Here is a 20339-nt window from a genome sequence, read left to right as displayed (position 1 = left end):
ATCTTAAAAAGTAGTAAGAATTATACAGAGAGTACTTGTTATTGCTTATATCCTGCTCCTCTTGGTTACGGTTTGTTCTTCCATACACAGAAACCAGAAAATACACATTGATGTTTTAAAACTTCTACGTGACAGTGAAAGACCAAGACCAAAGGATCTGGCCAACCAAATTAAAGGAGGAACAGAGTAACTCTTCCTGTAAGACCTGTTCTGGTCTCAGTGTTGTGGGTTGCCTCATGCCTGACACGAAACTTGTGTGCTATTCCAAATTCAGGCTGAACAAACATCACTACCCACATGCCAAACTGCACAGCAGTACTGAAAAGTACACAAACAGGGACTGAGCCCAATCCTCATTACTCTTTTATGCCTTCATTGAAGACATGACATCTACCACAGGACACACAAGGTTGCACTCCAGCACACCACATCAAACAAGCGTTTCTCTCAGACCATCATTACCACTGAAGCTACATTTCACATCCCACAACCATTACGACCCAGGAAAAACAGGTACAAAGTGTGCTTTAGGGCACATTAATACAGTTCACATCACCAATAAGATCAGCCATTCCTCCACAGAATAATGCATAACCCTTTTTAAAAGCCACATCCTCCAAAGCAACAAAGTTCTCGGTAGTGAGTCAGTGAGATATCAAATCAAAACAACAAAATCCTACCCTATGCCTCTAGGATTGCACTCAAACAGCATTTGGGTCAGACTGCTATTTTACACTTTTTTTTAGAAAGAAAATTCCTTACAAATTTAACTTCTCCCCAGGTAACAACTTCTAAGTTAGAAGTTTGTTAGTGATATTTCAGAATACAAACAGACTTCTATTACTGTAACCTATGGTAAACAGATACAGTTTCTCCTATATGTGGACAGCACAGTTCATTTTTACAAAGCAAACCAGAGAACCAATGCTTTAACTTACCAATGGTGGCATCATACCCTTGCTGGAGGGTGGGATGACAACACGGAGGTCAGGTTTGCGATTGTTCATTCCAAGACTACCTCCTCCAGGTGGAGGTGGAGACTTTGTAGGCATGACTTTGCCTAAACCATTCCCACCACCAGTAGTTCCAAGCAGACTTGGTGAAGCTCGAGAATTCACAAACCCATTTCCTGAAAGAGGAAAACCAAACGTACCTTAAGACTAAAGAGAAGGAGCAATACAAAATTTTGGTGCACGTGTACAAATTACAGATTTTTTTTTTTTAAACTTCCAGTAACAAACTCCTCGCAAGACATGCACTATTGAATAATTGAACAAACAAAAGCCACTTTCACCAGAAGATCAATACGTAAAGGTAATATCACCTCAAGGGCACACTGTGGCAGCTTAAACGCTGAGAAGAGCGTATTGCCGAAGAACCACTTCTAATAACATCTGTTGTGTTTTTTTAATTTTGCCCTTCGAAGTTCCTCCAGGCTGAGCTTGCAAAAAAGTGTGCACTTTTGCACAACCTCACTTCATCCCCACCCCCACAGAACATCAATCATACTGTATTGTTGCCTGTGAAAATCAAAAAAATCAGCTCTTAAAGTCTCTGTTTCTAAAATGTATTCTTCAAATATCTCCAAGATCTGCAGGACTCTTGTACCTAGCCTCTAATAAAATTAATTTCCATCTCAAAAATATATACTGTCCAATTATTATATTCAGCAACCAGGAGGAACAAATCCTTTCCCTTCAAATTCATTCCAAGCTCTGGACACAGATACACGTGCCATTTATGCCCATCGATTTATGTTACACAGGTCTTTCTCTACCTTACTCCCGATGCTCATTCTAAGTAGAACTAGAAAGCCAAAACCTACAGGCACTGGCTGCAGCACTGAAATCTCCAAAAAGCAGAACACGTTCCCGATATGGGCCTTAGTTTACACTCAACACAGACCGGAAAAAAGTAACAAGACAGTCAAACAGTTAAGCGCCTAGCATTCTGCCTTCCTGTACAGACAACAGCACCAACCATGTTACCCAAAATGTATTTCTCAGAAAAAAATTTAAAGCCACATTCCAACGATTTTAGCATATTTATAGCAACAATTCCCAAAATACAAACACCTTATTCAGCTGCAAATGAAGAAAGGTTGTTAAGCAAGGGGAATTTTGCAACAGGGAACCCTACAGTTCACACTACAGAACTTGTGTGTGTGGATAAATAAATACAATTCATAGCAAGATTATGTTTACACTAACATTGCAGTTCTGAAAGCAGCCTTTATAGTCACAATTCAGGGAAAAAGTCTATTACACAAAGTTCACTGTGTGGGAATATCTCTTCTAATAGCCTGTAGCACCATACCGGTATGAATTTTGTATTATTATTCTAATTTGAATAGGCCCCTATGCCCAATCCAATTTTATTACATTAAGTACATATTAATCTAAAAGCAATTAAAATAAGAAAGTTGTCAGTGTCACGTTCTAGCTTCTTTAGCAAAAATGTTAATGCCTTTTAAAATCTCAGGAAGAACGAAGAACAGTAACATGTATCGGTAACCGCACAACACTTCATGAGGGGACTGGTACTGCTGGGTGTGAATTCACCGGAATGCCAGTGTGATGGGGTGGGGGAACTGCCAAATGCAATCCTCACCTTTTCCCCGTCCACCATAAATGGCACCCGGCATACCGTTTTATCAAGTTAGAAATGGAAAAAGCAAAGATTAATGTAAAAACTGTAACAAAGCTCTTGTGCTGATCTGAAGATATTCTAGCAAGTTTTATTAAGGTCTTTTGGAAAGAAAGTTACTGCTAAATATTTTAAAAGAAAATAATTTGAAGTAGGTAAAACTTACTGGACTTTGCAACCACAGTATTCTTGTTCTCATATGGATGAGTATGTTATTTCACATTACAGTAAATTCACAACTTTAAAGCCAGGATTTCAAATTCTGGATTTACTGTCTTTGTGGATTTCCTACTATGTCAAAAGCCTGACCATATACGAATGATCTGATATGTCCCTTGAGTTTTTCAAGGTTAACAGAGCGAGGAGGAGTTATTCTAATTTAGTACTTTCCTGAAGCATTTGTATGGGAGGTATGGGAATACATTTTCTGAGAATTCTATCATTTAATTCAGAAGTTAGGGGGGAAAAAAGGAACACAGACAGTAGAAAGAAGAAACAGCTTTTTATGTCAGCATTCTTCCTTCTGTATTAAAAACCACAGAAAAACCTCATTTCATGATTAAAGCATCTACATTCCTCAGCAGAAAACAGCAGAATTTATTGGATCCGTCTAGGTTGGTGGTAGAATTTAAAGTGGCTGAAAAGTTGGGCCGGAGCTGAGATACTAGAGCTAAATATACTCTTGACTGCTAAGGAAAAACTAGCCACAGCTAGGCGACACAGCAAAACTAGCCAGCCTTTAACTCTTTAACTAAGAGAAATTAAGTTCTGTACTACCCCTACAGTTCGTGAAACTGTGAGACAGTTTTCATAGAAACATGGTTTTGTTAAATACAGTTATAGGTCAATACCTATCCATTATAAATGAGTGTAAACATTAGTTAAAGACGGCCTACATAGCACCAGATTGGACGAGAAATCTTGCACAATGGACAGGTGCAAACATTAAGTGGATTTGGAAAGAGATGTAAAGGAAAAAACATTAGAAAATAGCACAATTTTCACCAAATTCTATCTTAAAATTGTTACAGTATCTTCCATTTTCAGCAAAAATGCCAGAACATTTCAAGAACTTACTGTTATAAAAAAAGTGAAGTCTGGGCTTTAATCTAATAACAAACAGCATTTTATTACTCACTAGGCTGTCAGCGTTACCTTTTATATGCCAAAGCTGCAGTGTTCTCAGTTGAATTTAAACTTCAGAACAATAACACCCTGTATAAACAATGGAGTTCTGTACAGCGTTTTAGTCTATCCTATGATACCATTTCCTGTCCTCTGTTTTCAAGTATTTCAGTAGCTCATGTGTTAAATCTGGACAGTGTCTTTCTTCCACACCCAATACAGTCATTTCCTGCAGCCCTTATTACAAGGCTCTGCCAATCCTTCAGAAACATTTCATGCTTTCAGTGGTGCTGTCAAAAACAACAAAGTCCTTGCCACTGCCTTCTCTCTGCACAATATCATGTGGCATCAGGGCAGAGTCAAAGCATTTGCTCTGACAAAAGCCTGAGCACTTCTTAAAATGAGGGTTTAGAAAAAATACATTACGAATGGGAGAAACGAAACATGTCGCAAGTGTAATACCATGGGTATTAATCCAGTAGCAGCCCTTTGTTATAAACAGCAAGAACTGAACATTTAGCAAACACTGGAGTATCTATATTGATTATTTGAAGAATCATATGCTGGGGTTGCAATAAGACTGTAGAATATTCATTTTTAATACGAAACGTAAAGCCTTTTTTCCTGTTAATAATCTAATAAGAGAATCAAATTATAAGTTAGGAGTGAAAGGATAACTAAAAGCACAGTATTTCTTAGAGTAAGGTCAGGAGCCAGAAAAAGATAATGCTTACAGGATGATGCAACTATACAGCAGTTTGCCAAGCTGAGGCTTTAATAACCCCATAAATACTACTTACTATTTTGTGTAATACAGAAATTGTATCTACCCCACCCACTACAGATCTTCCCCAAAGACAATTGCTTTATGTTTAAAAATACCATCAAACTGAGAAATGGAAACAGAATACAAAATCTTATGCAAGTGTAAAATAAGACTACTGTTTTTACTTCCATCGGAAGAGTTTTATTTAACTCTAATTCTTTAAAGCAGACTATTAAAGCATGTTCCAAACACTTCTTTGGAAAACAGACACAAATGCAAAGATAACAGGCTCTCAATTATGAATCATAATTTCATTAGATTTTATGATAACAAACACTGCCAACGTACATTAGCCTACTTCTTTGTTAGTCAGAATATGTTTGCTTTTGAAGTAACTTCTTCTCTGAAGCTAAATGTTAAACCCCACCAATTCTAACAACTGTATGTTCTGCCTTCAGAAACGTCATACAGCTTAATCTCATTTACTGTCCTGCAGCCCAAGACGTAGCATTAAATTACGTGAGCCAGACTCATATTTCACTATATAAATCACATCAGCTGAAACAATGAACACATGTGGCTGGAAAGTACTCCATGTACTTTTTACTACTCAGGGAATAAATTATAGTCATTGATGCCATTAATCTTTTTTTGTGGTTCACCTTTCAAGAAACTGATCAGTTATACAGTTTTGGAAAAAAATTGTGGTCAAGCAGCTAAGCAATGTAAGATTAAGCAAAAATAAGAATGGCAGTAAATAAATATTTATGCCTCAAATGACATCATACAACCCAAGAAATTTCACTGAAAATTGTGTTTGCAATAAGCCATTGATTCACTATGCATCTAGACAACCAGACAAAATCTGTTGAAGAAAAGCATTTACATGCAGGACCCTGGGACAGACACACACTCTTATACACACACCATACTGCAAGTAAATACAACAATAGCACTTCTATGTGTATTAGTTGCTCTACTTATTTTTTTTATAGGACAGCGTTAAGTGGAGATTTTAAAAAAAGCAAAACACCACACACAAAACCGCATATGCCATTCATATAATTTTCAGCTTTGCACAGAAATCACTGCTGATATTGCCATCATTTCAAAAAGCCTAAATTCTCTGCTAGCTTTGGAAAGAATTTACTGTGACATCTCGTGGAAGCTAAAGTTAAGTGTATTTCCACTGATCTTTACAAATCAGCGCTTCAGATAGTACTATGATTAGACTTAAAATATACCTCTGACAGTAATCCAAGATTTTGAACCATGTCTAATGTGTAAGATTTATACTTCTAAGCCAGTATTTTAGATATCAAAATGCAGCAAAAAGAAATACACATAACTAAGTGTCAAGGGAATGCTTACTCATGTTACAAAATATAAAAAAACCCCCTCATTTCCCAGGTTGCTTGAATATTTTTTAATTTTTTTTGCCTAAAGCTACATAAAAGGAGAAACAATTTTCAAGGATATTTAGAATTTAAATGGGCTTTCTTAAAAACCAGGATTATTATTCAGAATGCAGCAGCAAACCAAGACATAACTGCTATTGCATCTAAATGTTATTCAACTTCTTGTGAAACATTAGCAGTAGCACTTTGCTGCCTTTTAGGTCTTTTGTCAACTGAACAGTTTTACAGTTAATGAAATCGGAGTTCTGCTTTCTGAACTTGTTGATTTCTGTGTAACTATACAAAGCCAATGTAAAGAACGGTGAAGAACGGATGACAGCAGGGATATGTTTAGAATATCTGAGGATGTGCGATGGTATATCCTGCCAAGGTGACATTATATAAATGTTGAGACTTCACACAAACAGATATGCTGCAATACTTTAATCCAGCTAGGAGATGAATGGTTTGTTACAAAAGTGGCAAATTCTAACTGGAATTGCCTTCTACCTCTTAACAGATCAGGAACTATGGTGAGATAATGAACACACATAACAATATATCAAACTTCAACTAAAATCTATGGGTAGTTCAGGGGCTGACTGAGTACATCTGAATGGGTGGTTTCCGATGAGAAATTGCTACAGTTTAAAACAAACAAAAAAACCCAAACACAAAAAAACAAACTCAAATGCTTTCCTCCACCACCATAATTTTCATGCTGATTTCAGCCAGCCATTTCTTGTGAGCTGATCTAATCAGAATATGATTGATGGATCAAACTTCGTTATGTGCTGACAATGTCTGGCAAAGGAAAAGGATTCAGCTTGCACCCTGTGAAACTGCTGGTCTGCAGTGCGCTTTCAGTACTCCTTTCCTTGAGAAGAGCTTGGAAGTTGTAAGAGTAAATAGACTGCTCTCAGTGTTCTTCAAGGATCCTTCAACTTCTTCCCTGGAGAAGGGTGAAACACTGACTGTTGTATTTACCTGCATAATCTTAAAGGTCAAAACAAGGCAAAACATTATGCCAACACTACTGACATTACAGAGGAAGATCCTTTGTTCACTATATTTAGCATCAGTTGAACATACATTCTTTGAGCTGATGCTCAAAACTCACAGGCTGGTGAGTCTGAGAGCGGGGGTGGAAGGAGAAGAAAGTCTGTCTTCTTAAGGAAGAGGCTGATAGCACCAACCCAGTTTCAAGAAAAATTCCTGCAAAGAGGTATGTTTTTCCAGAGTTAGTTGGATACTTCTCATTGGGTTGTCTCTCATTTAATAAAGAGAACAACATGAATAGAAAGGTATGCACAGAAAGCTGTTTTGTTATTGAAGCCTTCTGGTGTATTGCAGTGTATTAGCCACTTGACTCAAGACTTGTGAAAGACCAAGCTGAAAGGTTCTTTTATCCTTAGACATGCAGAAAAAGGCTCTCCCAACCAGCCAAGCCCTCAAGACAAAAAGGAACCATTTACAGGTGTGGCCTTTCACAGTTCTTTGTCTTGATCCCTTTCTGGAAACATACAAGCAGTTTACAGGTGCATGCAAGCTGTCAGTTGTACCTCTGCATAATCCTTCCTGAGGCCAGGATAAAAGATCACACGTGATCTAGACTGGGTCTTAATAGAGATCCAATAGCTCACAAAATAGTTTTTCAAGCAGGTATATCCTTCAGCTCTATTCCAAAGAAATTCAGTATTCCTAAAGTTACTTTGCATTCTCAGAATCTGAAGATTAGCAAGGATATTAGAGAAAATACAGCTCTAGAACAAAGAGGAGTAATTCAGTACTCAAGAAGTCTAGATCTTTCTTATCCATTCTCTGGATGATAAAACTGTAAGAGTAAAGATAATTTCCCAGAAGATTAAATGTATCCATAATCTGCATTACTGACCAGAAGGGCTACTTCACTGACAAGGACATGCACAGACAGTAACATTGTGTCTTTCTGAGATCCTAAGAGCCTCCTCTTCCTCCTCCAACAACTTCAGAATCACCTAGGACTGGGGAGAACTTGGGGAACTCATCTTACACTAAAGGTCTCAGGGCTGACGGTTTTCATGCAGCCTTGGCAATGAAAGCCAGCTCAGGTCCTTTGCATGGTTCTAGCTCAAAGCCGTATGTGAAAGGTATGGAAGAAAACGTACAGATTGGGTAACAGTGGTACTTCTTTTGAGCCCTTCTGATTCTCAGAAGTCCCCAAGGACGCGACAACTTCCTTCACGGGAAGTACAACTTCATTGGCAGCCTCTGGATGATTCAAGGTGTAATGCTGAAATCGCCTGGAATGCAGTGAAGCAGCCCTCCTCGTGACAAATTCGAAAGTGATCCCTCCATCAAGTCCCTTCAGTTCAAAGAAGCTCTCCCCCACATTTGGGTACTCAGGAAGCGAGGCTATACTTTGCCTGATCAGAATGCACGGCCCTTTGAAAGGAGTAACACAGACACGCAGCACGTGTTCAAGCCATGATGATGCTGGCAACAGATAGCAAGTTGGATGCATCCTGGTGATAGGAGATTCTTGAAGCATATTAGATACCCACCACAAACTGACCAAGGTTTAACACCAACCAGGGGCAACAGTATCATGACAATTCTAGCTCCAAAACATTTGCTCTAATTAACAGGGGGGGTAAAAAAATTAGCTCAAAAGCAAACACTGTTGTAACACTGTACTTCTCCCTCCTCCACCCCCAAAAAAACCCCACCCTGATATACTTGGCAAGTAAAGATTTTCAGTGATGTTTTTTCTATGGTGGGTAAAATGTTAAAAATATTACAAAATAAAAATGCTTTTTCAGAGTTATGACAGCTGCATGTGAAGTAAGCTCTCAGTATTAGAACAGAAAATTTTGTGATCGTTTTATAGACATAAAAAACCACCTACCAATCTTTGCTACAACACACAGATATTTTTACTCAAAGTTATTTTCCACAGAAAAACTGTTAAGCTGGCAGATTGACTGCTAAAGCAAATCATTACCTATTCCAATCAAGTTACACAGGACTTGAGAAAAAGACTCATGTGAACTAAATACGAGCCATTTTATGCAACATCTTGCTTTGAACTGGGTCCCAACTATGCAAGATAACCTTTACTTGCTTTTTACCTAGAGATAAAGATGTATCTTTCAATGAAATGAGAACAAAATCTCCAATGCTCCAAACTCCATAATCTCTAGTAAGATTTGGGTTTTTCCTTTGTCTATGAGAAAATATCTGGGAATATGGGTATGACAGTACTCCACCTTTACCTTTGACATCTCTCCTATAAATTGTGAGCTGGAAATTTGACACATGACCTTTCACAACTATAGCCAGAGCAGAATTCTCCATTTCTGAGAAGTTTAAAAGACTGAAAGCTAGAAGAAGAATTTTTTTTTAAAGTGAATTCTGTAACACATGTAGCAAGAAACTAAAACCATTGCTGTCTGCAGACATAATTAACTTGATATACACACTTCAATGGCAGCTGTCAAGCTCAAATTGACAAGTTAGCAGATTTACTCAATCTGGTTATATATGGTTTTGTGATTCTGGCTGCAATTGAGAAGGTTACTGTGCACCTGACAGTATTCGGAAGCAGCCATACAATATCCTAGTAGAAAGAGGAGCTCTCACAACTTGGGGTGCTCTGTGGTTTAGCATTCTGGCATTAATTAGGTATCTGAGTTTTGCTAGAGGTACTTCTTATCCATGTTCCACTGTTCTTGTATAGCCACAACTCTTACTTGTCTGAAAAATCTTTCTAGAAATGAGTGGGTATAACATTTTGGGTGCGATGTTCTGGAAAGTGAAGAGATAAATGATGGATTTTGACTTTTCACATAAACTATTAATAAATGCAAGAAGAAGAACATTTTACTGCATTAAATATGTTCACCAAGCTACTGTAACTGGGTATTTTGACAGTTTACTACTCTATAGCAAGTGCTGTAAACAACTGTTTTATTTGCCTATCGAAAGGAGGAGTCTTAAATCTGAGGCTGCTGTTACTAAAGCCTGATTTTGGAAGAGGCCTGAAACGGCGTGATAATAAACTTATTTAGTTTGACTTGAGAAATACTATGGAAATCAACATCTGACCTCCACAGTTTCTAAAAATAGTCACCTTTTTTTCAGCTCAGGAAGTTTCCTCCATTTAGAATCTTGCTTACCTGATGGAAACCACACTTTAATATTTCATATCTTTGCTGCACATAGCCAAAGAATGGATAAAGAGCGGAAAGTCAATCCTGTGCTTTCAGCCTTGTAGTTGCAGCATTTTTTATTCATAAATTCAATTGCCTGACTATTTTAAAAGAACTTTTCCCCCCAGTTGCCACAGTAAGTAGCCAGTGGGCAAATACTTAAAGGTCAGCAGTTGCTTCTCTAATTCCTTGCTATGAACACATACCAATGAGAGTTATGTGTATGTGCAAACTTCAGTCACCCAGGCATGGACAGAACATGAAGGAAGTGCGTGAACTGTCATTTGTTTTGTCCTTCTGTGGTGTGATAAATTTCAATGGCTGCTTGCCTTCTATCATAGCACTAAATTTTTAGGGCAGACAAAAATACTATTTAAATGAAAAAGTGCTATCACATCTTTTTACCGAACACCAAAAGATACTGTGAATTTGATTTTTGGCAATATCTCTCTTTTGTTTTTGAAAGAAATTCTGATCATCCTCCAAAATTAAGACTATCAGCTTCCAAGATTTATTGCTTTCTTTGTATAACTGCTAGAAAACCATTAGCAAGATACACATGGCAATACAAACAATACAGTCTGTGTTTTCTTCATTTTGATTGGCACCACAACCAGTATCAAACATCCAGGTCTTGGAATACTAAGGTTGAGAACACAGCCGGGTTGTCTTTAGTGTAATAGTTTAGTAAGCACAGTGAATTTAATTCAAAGTAAGAAATTTGGCGAATGTAAGATCTCTTTAGAGCACTGTAATTATAGCTGTAGAGAAATACAAAAGCAAGAGCAGCAAGCTACTACTGAAAACCACTAAAATAAAAAAAATGCAAATATAACTGAAGTCTAAAGGGCATGGCAGAAAAAAAGTTAAATGCCTGGTAAGAATTTACACGACTTGACAATTAGAAAGCAACTAAGAAAATTACAACCTTTGCTCTTCCAGAACCACTTTTGAAAAAGGAGTCAAAATACAAAATTGTTTTTGAATAACTGTGAAACTAAAACCAGAATACTATTTTTCAACAAAGGCATGATACTGCACTTACCAACTGGACTGGTACCAGCTCCATTTGGCACTGTGAGGTCAGTCGTCCCCAGCATTCCACCTAATAAAAGCAAGCCACAGCATTAAACTAACTTGCTCTCCCCCCTTACAGGATCATTATCATTTTGTACTTAAGCCATTAAAAAACAGAAAATGCACTGATGCCATTAAGAACTTGTTACTTGGGGTTTTTTTTGTTTGTGGGGTTTTTAATTAAAAACAAAAAGAGAATATATAAAGAAAGCATAACAGTACTGAAATCTTACCCGCATTGCCAGTACTTGGTGGTCTCTGAGGGGCCCCAGGTGATACGTTCCGATGCAGGGTGGTCTGAGGTGGGGAGAGCATGGTCGTGTCCGTTAATGATGAACTGGCTGCCAGTGATGGGGATACGAGGGAACTCCCTGGGTTACTGTAGGTTAGAGTGTTGGGATTGGACACCGGAACTGTAACCGACATCGAGAAGTTCTGAGCAGGCAAGCCAGGCTGGAGAAAAGAAGATGAGGAACACACACAAGACAACAACATTAGCATCACTATGTTTGCAGAAGCAGCACATTATAAAAATACATATTAAAGTTTGCCAAGAATTACTCAGGTTAAAAAAAAAAAGTTAATTATGTTAGTTTTTAAACTCTATTAAGCATACAATTGTAAAACATCAATTTGTTGCAGAGTATCGTGTTTAACTCTTACACATCATATAAATACAGTTTCAATAGAATTAGTCATGAAGTCCTAAAATACTGTAAGTTCAAATACAAAAATTTGAAGATATTCACATCAATTCACAAGCTCAGAAATACAGTTTTACCAGTTAATTTGGATTATTACAAAGCAATGACAAGCTAAACATGTCTACAAATCAATGAACTGTTGCACCCTCAACATGTAAGCATGAACATGCACATATATAAAATAGTCAGTTATTACACAAAAAAGAAAGTTAGTATAACATTTTCTATTAACCTTGCCAAAATATTGCTGCTAATCTTTTTCAACAGACTAAAAAAGGTAAACAGATCTTTAGAAAATTAAGTTCAGTAATTGAATTTAAACATTTCAGTTGTCATTATTCTGAGCTGTGTATAACCATCTTTCTTTTCTGCAAATTTCATTATTTTTTAAAAATTCTGATTTTTACAACATTGTTTAAAAGGCAAGTATTTTTCTGAAGTATATACGTTTGTTATTGAACAGCTGTTTGAATCAAAAGCTTAGCTGCCTGCCCATCTATGGTACTCATTTGGTTATGACTAACTTCTTTGGCCTTTGTCTCATTCCTATCCTTTGACAGTGATGAATTTCTGAAACAAAAGGGACTATTTTGTTTCACAACTCTCGTAATTACTGAAAACAAAACAATGACAGGTACAATTTAAGGGTAAAAATTCAGTAGTATTTGTTGACAGAAGACAGAGATAATAGCTTTGATTTAGAGGTCAAATGCATATGACAAACATTCATGACCTTGCAAGTATACATAAAAAGAGGCACTTTTGTCACATGCAGCTTAATATTTACTTAGAATGATACTTGTGGACAACAATTTTGATTAATATTAGAAACATAACAATAACTGTGCTAATTAAAAGAGCAGAATACATTTTCTACAAGAAACAAAATCTCTTACTGGTGAGAGCCAACAACAGTGTCCCTACTGAAGCATTCTAAGAATAATTACCAATTTTTGGCACAGGCAGAAGGAAAAAGTAATGAAGCATAGCAACATAATGCTAGCAAATCATTCACAGTATCTATCTAATGACAAGTTGTACTGGTATTTGTTTTCACGGGAAACTACTTCAAGAAGCTATTAAATATCTACAAAAAAAAAAGGTTTTTAAACAGCATGCTGTCAAGTAATTCAAACTAAACTGGAAATACCTGCAGTATGCTTTAAAACAATGCCAGAAGCTAACAGTTGGAACATTTTTTCTGTAGGTTTCTCAATATAGAACTAATAAATGACAGCTTCCCCCCACACCTTACAATAAAGGCTGCCTCTGCCCATCTATGGTACTCATTTGGTTATGACTGAATTCCTCACGCTTTGCCTCATTCCTATCCTTTGACAGTAATGAGTGCACTAGCGCAAAAGAAACTATGTTCATATACAGACCCAGAAGTACTGGAAATATAACCATAACAGGTCCAATTTAAGCTATAATTACAGAACGAAAAAGCTAAAAAAATTATGTGGTCTCTCTTATTTACACTGATGTCGGCACAGACAATTTAGGCTGTTCATGAAGTCCACAGAAAATCAAGGCAGAGCAATTCAGCTGTAACTACTGAGAGATGAAGCCTGAAGATGTCTCAACACAGAAATGTTGGATATCAAAAGCTTCAAAGCAAAGCAAGAACAAAAGATATTGGCTTCATTCAAGCATAAAGAACTTGGTAAAACAAGTGATGCTGGGTGTCATTCGCTGTTAAATACCCAGAGATGGCCTTACTGCTCTGAACAATGACATAATTTCTAGCATAAGCAAGTCATTCGGGGACGCAGTACTCAATTGCCCCAGGGTCTGTGCCGATTAACCTAGCCAGTCCATTTACTTTAATTGCTACAAGATTTGCAGTGTTAAAAATTCAAAGGCTGTGGTAGAGACCTGTATTAGTTTTCTTTGAAAATACTTCCCCTGTAATACTCAACACTAATTGGGTTTTGTAGATGGGAATTAAATGTCATCATGTACACCTCTGTGAAAACCATGCAAAATCTGCTCTGCTGTTATCCCCAAACTTCTTGGGTTCTGGAGCCAAGTGACTTAATGGCTGCAAATGGGTTAGGCACTTGGGATCTTTTCAAAGATATTTCAGTGTCCAAGGAAGTATCTGTTAGAATTTCAACAGGAGTAAGACACCAATCTTTTCAGGCTCCCATTGTGCACCAGTCTTTATCTTTAAATATCTAAATAGCTTTCTAAATCCAGCCTTCAGCAAAATAAATTCCATTGATTTGTTGACAAAATTAATCCAATTCTATCTGCCTGCTTGTAATGTACTGTAAAACTTATGTTGATCACAGACAGATAAAGAGCTACAAGATTTAAATAAACTATCCTACATCCCACAACAAAAATCTATCTTTATAAAAATATATCAGGTAGGATTAGGCAATGCAGTTAGGCTCCTGAAATTCAGAAACGTTACCTCATGTTCACAAGTTATGAACAACTGTGAGTGCAAACCAGAAGCTAGAGATAAATCTTCTTATTCTTTAAGATAAAATGTATTTTAACAAGATCAAGTATCAGCATCTCATTTTCCCTCAAAACTCCATATTCCCTTCTCAAACCGTCACATCCTCTAGTTTTTTCAGTGGTTTTCAGTGGTAAGGAAACACCATGAAAATTCTCATGCATGTAATAGAAGCACAAACCATACTTTAGTACTCACTGCGATTTTATGATTCCGCATCATATTATCAAACTCTTCATTAATTTTTTTATATTTTTCTTCTGTATGTGGCGTGAGCACATATGAAGTGTCAGGGTCCGGGCTGTCGCACCCTCTGTGTTCCTTCTTGTTCAGAGCCTAAATAATGAAGTTAATAAAAAGGATCAACAAATAAAAAGTAGAGATAAAATAAAAGTACTTACAGGGCCTCGCTTGAAAATAAAATCACTATCTTCATTTAGTTTGCTGAATCTGTCCTCCGATAGTGGACTGTGCTCAAAGTAATCGTCAGCATCAGGGCTCTCACAACCATTAAGGCCTTTCTTTCTTAAGGTCTGAAATACAATTGGAAAATTCACATACAAATCATACTAACTTGCCAAGAAGTTCTGTATACTACTGAATCATTCAGAGCCACTGAAACTACATGAAACTTTCACAGACAAAACTCACTGTTCAACAGACAGGCTTAGTCTTTCAAAATAGTGGCATAGTACACAAAGAGAAAAGGTTCATTCAGAGGCACAGACTCTCCCAGGTGCCATCTCATGGGTAACTTTAACCTACAACTACTTCATCTCTCCAGTGTCCCATGCAAAACCATTTTCAGACACTGGCTGATGGAGTAAAGTCACCTGATACACAAGGAACATTAAAGCCTATGGCAAAGGAGTTAAATGTCATCACTGGTAATTAAAGGCCAATTTAAAAAATCAATTTATTAAAGATCCAATAATGTTCAGGTTTTAAAGAACATAGTTAAACTCTGAGAAACACAGTAGCTAAAATTTTAGATCAAATCCAATAACTGCAGTACATTAATATATGTAACACGGTCTCAGTAGTTTGTAAAGGCAGGATTTTCCTGCGCTTCTGTCATCCTGTATGATAACAAGAACTGCAAAAATGTATAAAAAGGAATTACATAATCCCTCTCTAAAATGCCTTAGTTTGCTAAATGTAAGTTTTTTTCAGACTCCTTCAGACTAACTTGAGGCAACTGCTTTATTGGAGTTCCTGTTTTCTGATAGAGAACTCACATCAACATCCCCTGGAAAAAAAACCTCAACCTTGTCTACAACCTAGGCATTACCCATAAGCTACTGAAAGACAGGATATGAAACTGCAGGTCTCAGGACCAAATTTAAAAGGATATTTGTATTCCTTGTTGGTTTCCCTTTTTCATCCTGTTACGCAATCCAAAATCTTTCTTTGCAAGTTCTCATTTATAACAGAACAAGATTAAAAATATTACCCATGGAAAAATCTTCAGTGTTTCAAAAGTTTCAAAACGAAAGCAATATAAATTTTTAAACAGGTACACATTAGCAGTACATAAGGCAGCAGCAGGACTATACAGGCATGAGAGGGGCTGTGTGTTTTGGTTTTTTTGTGAGGAATTATCTACATTCTATAATTTTTACACTAAAACCCCTAGAGATTTGAAATCTGCAAGATGACTTTTCTGCACCATCAAGAAATTTCATTTGTTCTACAGAAACTACATTTCCATAACACACTGAATTTCTGATTAAAAAACCCAAACATTTTAGTTTATAGTATTCGGCATTTTTTCTTAAAGCGCTGTCTACTAATTTTCAGCACAATAAAAAGTACACAAGACTTTCCCACTATTCATATACATGAAAAATACTGCCTGCTTCTACTTCAGTTTTAAAGCAGTACTTTGCAAATTCAATTACGCCATCTGAAATTCTTCAATATCACAGATCACCATAAGCTATAATTCCTTCTCAAGTTTCTTGGCTTGCTCCGTGGATCCCACACAGTATCTGGAACTCCCACAAAAATGTAATCACTAAATCAGCATATGGGGAAAACAGGTGTAGCTCCCTCTAACACCTGTCACGGCACTGATCCTGCTCCTCGAACCAATCAGCTGGACACGTATATGGACTTGGCCATACAAGGGCCGGCTGTTCGGCCTCTCAAGGTCGGAGCCTGTTATCCCTCTCCCAGCCCTTCCCAACAAGTCAGCCTGCCAGTCTTCTACACTTTGATATCAGTAGGAAAAATGTTAACACTGTATAATCTGGATTACACTTAACCCCTGCAACCCACGGAATACTGGAAATAGAATCCAAATATGTCTTTATATGGTGCCCAGTGTCAACAAGCACGCGCAGTGCCCAAGACGCAATTAGACGCTGCATTTAGATACTATAAAGAAATATCTTGCAAGAAATACACATACTGCCTAGTTCACCTCCTTTGATAAACACATTAGAGCAATTTTTATTGCAGCGTGAGAGTTTCATTAGCGCTCCTCCTTTCAACATTCTAAAACGATCAAATGAAAGCTTTTAAGCATAATGCTGCCGATTCATCCTCCCGGATCTCTCTGAAAATTAGACTCCAAAGTTCTAATATAAAGGAAGAGATTTAGTTAAACAAAAATGCATCCTTCCTCTTGGCAACTGGTATTTTTTGTTTGGTTTTGCTAACAATGGGGTTAACTCTGCTTTGACTCATGAGGAAGGAAAATGCCTCAGTATCTCCTGTTTCAGATTCTGGAAACCTTCACTCCAGATGGGGTTCCTGTCATTGTGGAAGGATTTAAGCCACGGTTCACTGTTACAGATAATAAGTCTGGGTCTGATATCCAAAGCTCTGTCTCCTTATCACTAAAACATGAACTGTCACTTTGAGGACCTAACCATAAAAAGACTGCCAACTTTATCATTGCCCAGTAACATAATAGTAAAACATTTCTGCTCCATGGCTCGTACTAACAAGGGAATGCTGTAATCTGTTCACACGGCCAGGCGAAGCCTACGCGAAACAGCCCAGCCTCAGCTTTCTCACAGGCTACCGAGCAAGACATGATAACAGGCCCTTGCTCACGGGAAAACAAGGAAGGCCATGACTGCTGGGAATCACTCTGTGGGGATGCAGGAAAGCCAGACTCCATAAACAAGTGCTGACTCCGCCTTCAACATTCTCTATAACTAAAATTTGTTATTTCTCTGATTAATAACTCGCCACTTTGAGCTATTTCCAAGATATCACGGAGACTGCAATTTTATTAACTCTGAAGACTGGAGTGGGGGTTGCGGGGGGGGAGCGTTAACAGAAAAAAAAAGCCAGATCATTTAAGGAAATGTGCAGCCTTTTGAGTTAAACTGTATTACTTTCCACTTCCTCTAAGACTTGGCCAAAATCACTGGAAATTGTTCCAATATGTTTGCCAACGCACTGTATTGTGCCTTCAGTAACTGAGATTGTATCACTTCGATATTAAGACTGCATTAACTCACCGATGAGGGAAAAGTACTGATTTTTGTCAGAAAATAATGCAAAGGAAAAAAAATGAGGAACCTAGATAGGTATGATTTTTTTTTTTTAAAAAGAATGAAGCAAACACAACAATATAGTTCTGTGATACACAAAGTTACTATTACAAGTGTTTCAGACAGCTGTGGTCATCTTGATATTGCAGAACGACCCAGAAGTTTTAAACTGCTTTTGTTCCATGGTGTAAAACTGAAATATGCAAATATTAAAACTATTAGATAAATATTTTTTTATTTTTAAAAAATTAAATGGCAGAGTTTAGAAAACAGCTGGACTAACTATGACAGGTTTAAGTATTAAATTCAAGCACATGGTGAAAGAGCCCCAGTATTTTTCTGAACTCGCCCACACATCTGCAAACTACTTTTTGAATTGCACTGCATTTTGCTAATTTAAGAAAAGAATCATGCGTTGGCAGGAAGCATCTAAGAAACAGAAAAAGGGCTTCTTGGAAAATAACAAAAAAATTAGCTTCTCGCTACAGTTCAGCATAAATTTTACTGAAACCAATAATACAGATACCAAAGAGTACAAAAATACAATAAAGTTATTTATTGTATGATCCATAAGGAAACAAAGATGATATTCAACCACCACAGTGTAATTATCTTAGCATAAGCTTCCTTCCACAAAATCCAACGGAGAAACATGAAATGCAGGAGCTTTAAGCCTGCTGAGTCTCCACAGCATGAAATCAAGTCACCACCTTCTCCACGGCTCCTTCCAGCCCAGCTGCACACAGCTTCTCTCACACAAAAACTTAAACTGGCTCAATCGACCGGTCAGCAGCAGTTCTGGAAACCAGAAACTCTGAACTAATAAACACAGATTACTGCTACCAGAGATGAAGTTAAGTGACAACCCCCAACTGTCCTCCTCCCCATGAAAGATCCTGGGGTTTATATCCAACTCTGAAAGGACATGTTGCTAATGGTTAAAACAGCACAATCAGCATGTTTTGTGCTCTGATTGAGTGAGTGTGGTTAAAAAGCCAAGACTTCTGATATTAGTGATCTGAGCTCCTTGCCAGCTTTGGCAAAACCATAGAGACCTTGATTATATTCATCGCCACCTCAGGAAATAATATTTTTCTGCCTTAAAACAAAAAAAGTAGGATGATCTCATACATAAAGTATTATGCAGTGCAAAAAAAGTGTCAGTTCATTTATAACATTTTCAGTGTTAGGTTTCTTGTAATATTACACAAAAAGGAAATGGTTGTTGCTATCAATGCTACTATGTATCATGTTAACAGCTCTATTTTTTGCACTTACTATTGGAGCCGGCCAAACAGGATTTTTGTTGGGTGTTTCACCCCAAATCACCAGGAAAAACATTTCCAAAATTTGACTAAGATTGAAATGAAAAGTTATTTCCCTTGGAAAAACAAACCTTTGACTTAAAACCTGTGTCTAGTTCTGCTGTTTCTGCTGTTGCAGTCAGAGCACAGAAAAGCTGTGAAGCAGCCCAAATTTGGAGTAAATACACTTTATGAAATCACATTTTTTTAGAAAGTAAGTATTCCTCAGGCTTGAAGTAATGGAAAGGCTGCACCAGTACTGCCAAATATTACTGTTTCTCCAGTAGGCACGTACAGCATGGTTATCAAAAGGATAACCAATTAAACTGTTCCTGATGCTGGAGAGAGCTGCCACGCAATAGCGGAGCCTGAGAGGACTCTAGTGCCACTTGCATCAAATTCCAAAGGCTCCTCACCCACAAACACAGCTGCCAAGCACTCACACAGCTCTGTGCAGGACAGGACTAAGCATCACATGGTCATCTGCGATGGGAACAGCAATAAGATCACTGAGGCAAAAGATTGTGAAGTTGCAGTCACACCAATAAAATGCAAAAGCCAGTAGCATTAGCCCAGGCTGCAACAGTGCCTTTCCTATCAGTGTTCAGGAACAAAGAAAACAAACTCCTAAAATAGAGATCCCAGGATAACCACGAGCTATTTAGTGGTACCCACAGCCTTCAGGATCAGTCTCACATTCCATCTCTGTAGATGATTAGAGAGATCCGTGCTTTAAGGTTATTTCTCCATGCTTTAAGGGAACGGCTGAAATCTCTGTGGGAGCAGTTTGACAAGCTGACTGACAGTAACAACTTACTGCCACAGAAAGTGCAGGATCCTAGAGACCATCCCTACGCCAACTCTGATGTTTGCTCCAGCCTGAAATAAGTAATTTTTCTTTTCACTAAAATGACAGAAAATTCTCCTTGACCATTCTTTATTTAACTTATTTTTGCTGGGTTTGTTTTCAGTTGTAGCAGGAATAACATGGTTTTCCAATCTATAGGCTGAGCACCATAGGCAGATACGAAGTAGGCAGAAGGAATGGTCTGGTCCTTTCTGACAGCAGCAAACCATTGCCTCAGCCACCACTGATAATCACATCCTACTTTAAAAGTCACACCTTTTTTCTGAGATAGTCACAAACCAAA

General features: G+C 37.6%; 1 protein-coding gene across 11 annotated transcripts in view; it reads right to left on the bottom strand.

The window, feature by feature from the left end:
• Positions 1–20339, bottom strand: part of MEF2A (myocyte enhancer factor 2A) — a 93152-nt gene that overhangs the window by 14545 nt on the left and 58268 nt on the right. For 6 of the 11 annotated variants that reach the window (XM_080397222.1, XM_080397231.1, XM_080397226.1 and 3 more), the window contains exons 4-7: positions 14562–14711; positions 11435–11654; positions 11170–11229; positions 939–1129 (exon numbers count right to left, since the gene is read on the bottom strand). In XM_080397222.1, the coding sequence (XP_080253348.1) occupies positions 939–1129; positions 11170–11229; positions 11435–11654; positions 14562–14711 (621 nt within the window). Of the gene's footprint in view, positions 1–938; positions 1130–11169; positions 11230–11434; positions 11655–14561; positions 14712–14776; positions 14909–20339 lie in introns of all 11 variants that reach the window. The other 5 variants (XM_080397229.1, XM_080397232.1, XM_080397230.1 and 2 more) reach the window with 3 other exon arrangements.

Source organism: Falco punctatus (assembly GCF_963210335.1).
Source record: "Falco punctatus genome assembly, chromosome: 7".
In the NCBI taxonomy this organism is placed as follows: Eukaryota; Metazoa; Chordata; class Aves; order Falconiformes; family Falconidae; genus Falco; species Falco punctatus.
The sequence above is the reverse complement of the archived record's forward strand: the minus strand, read 5'-3'. Positions and strand labels throughout refer to the sequence as shown.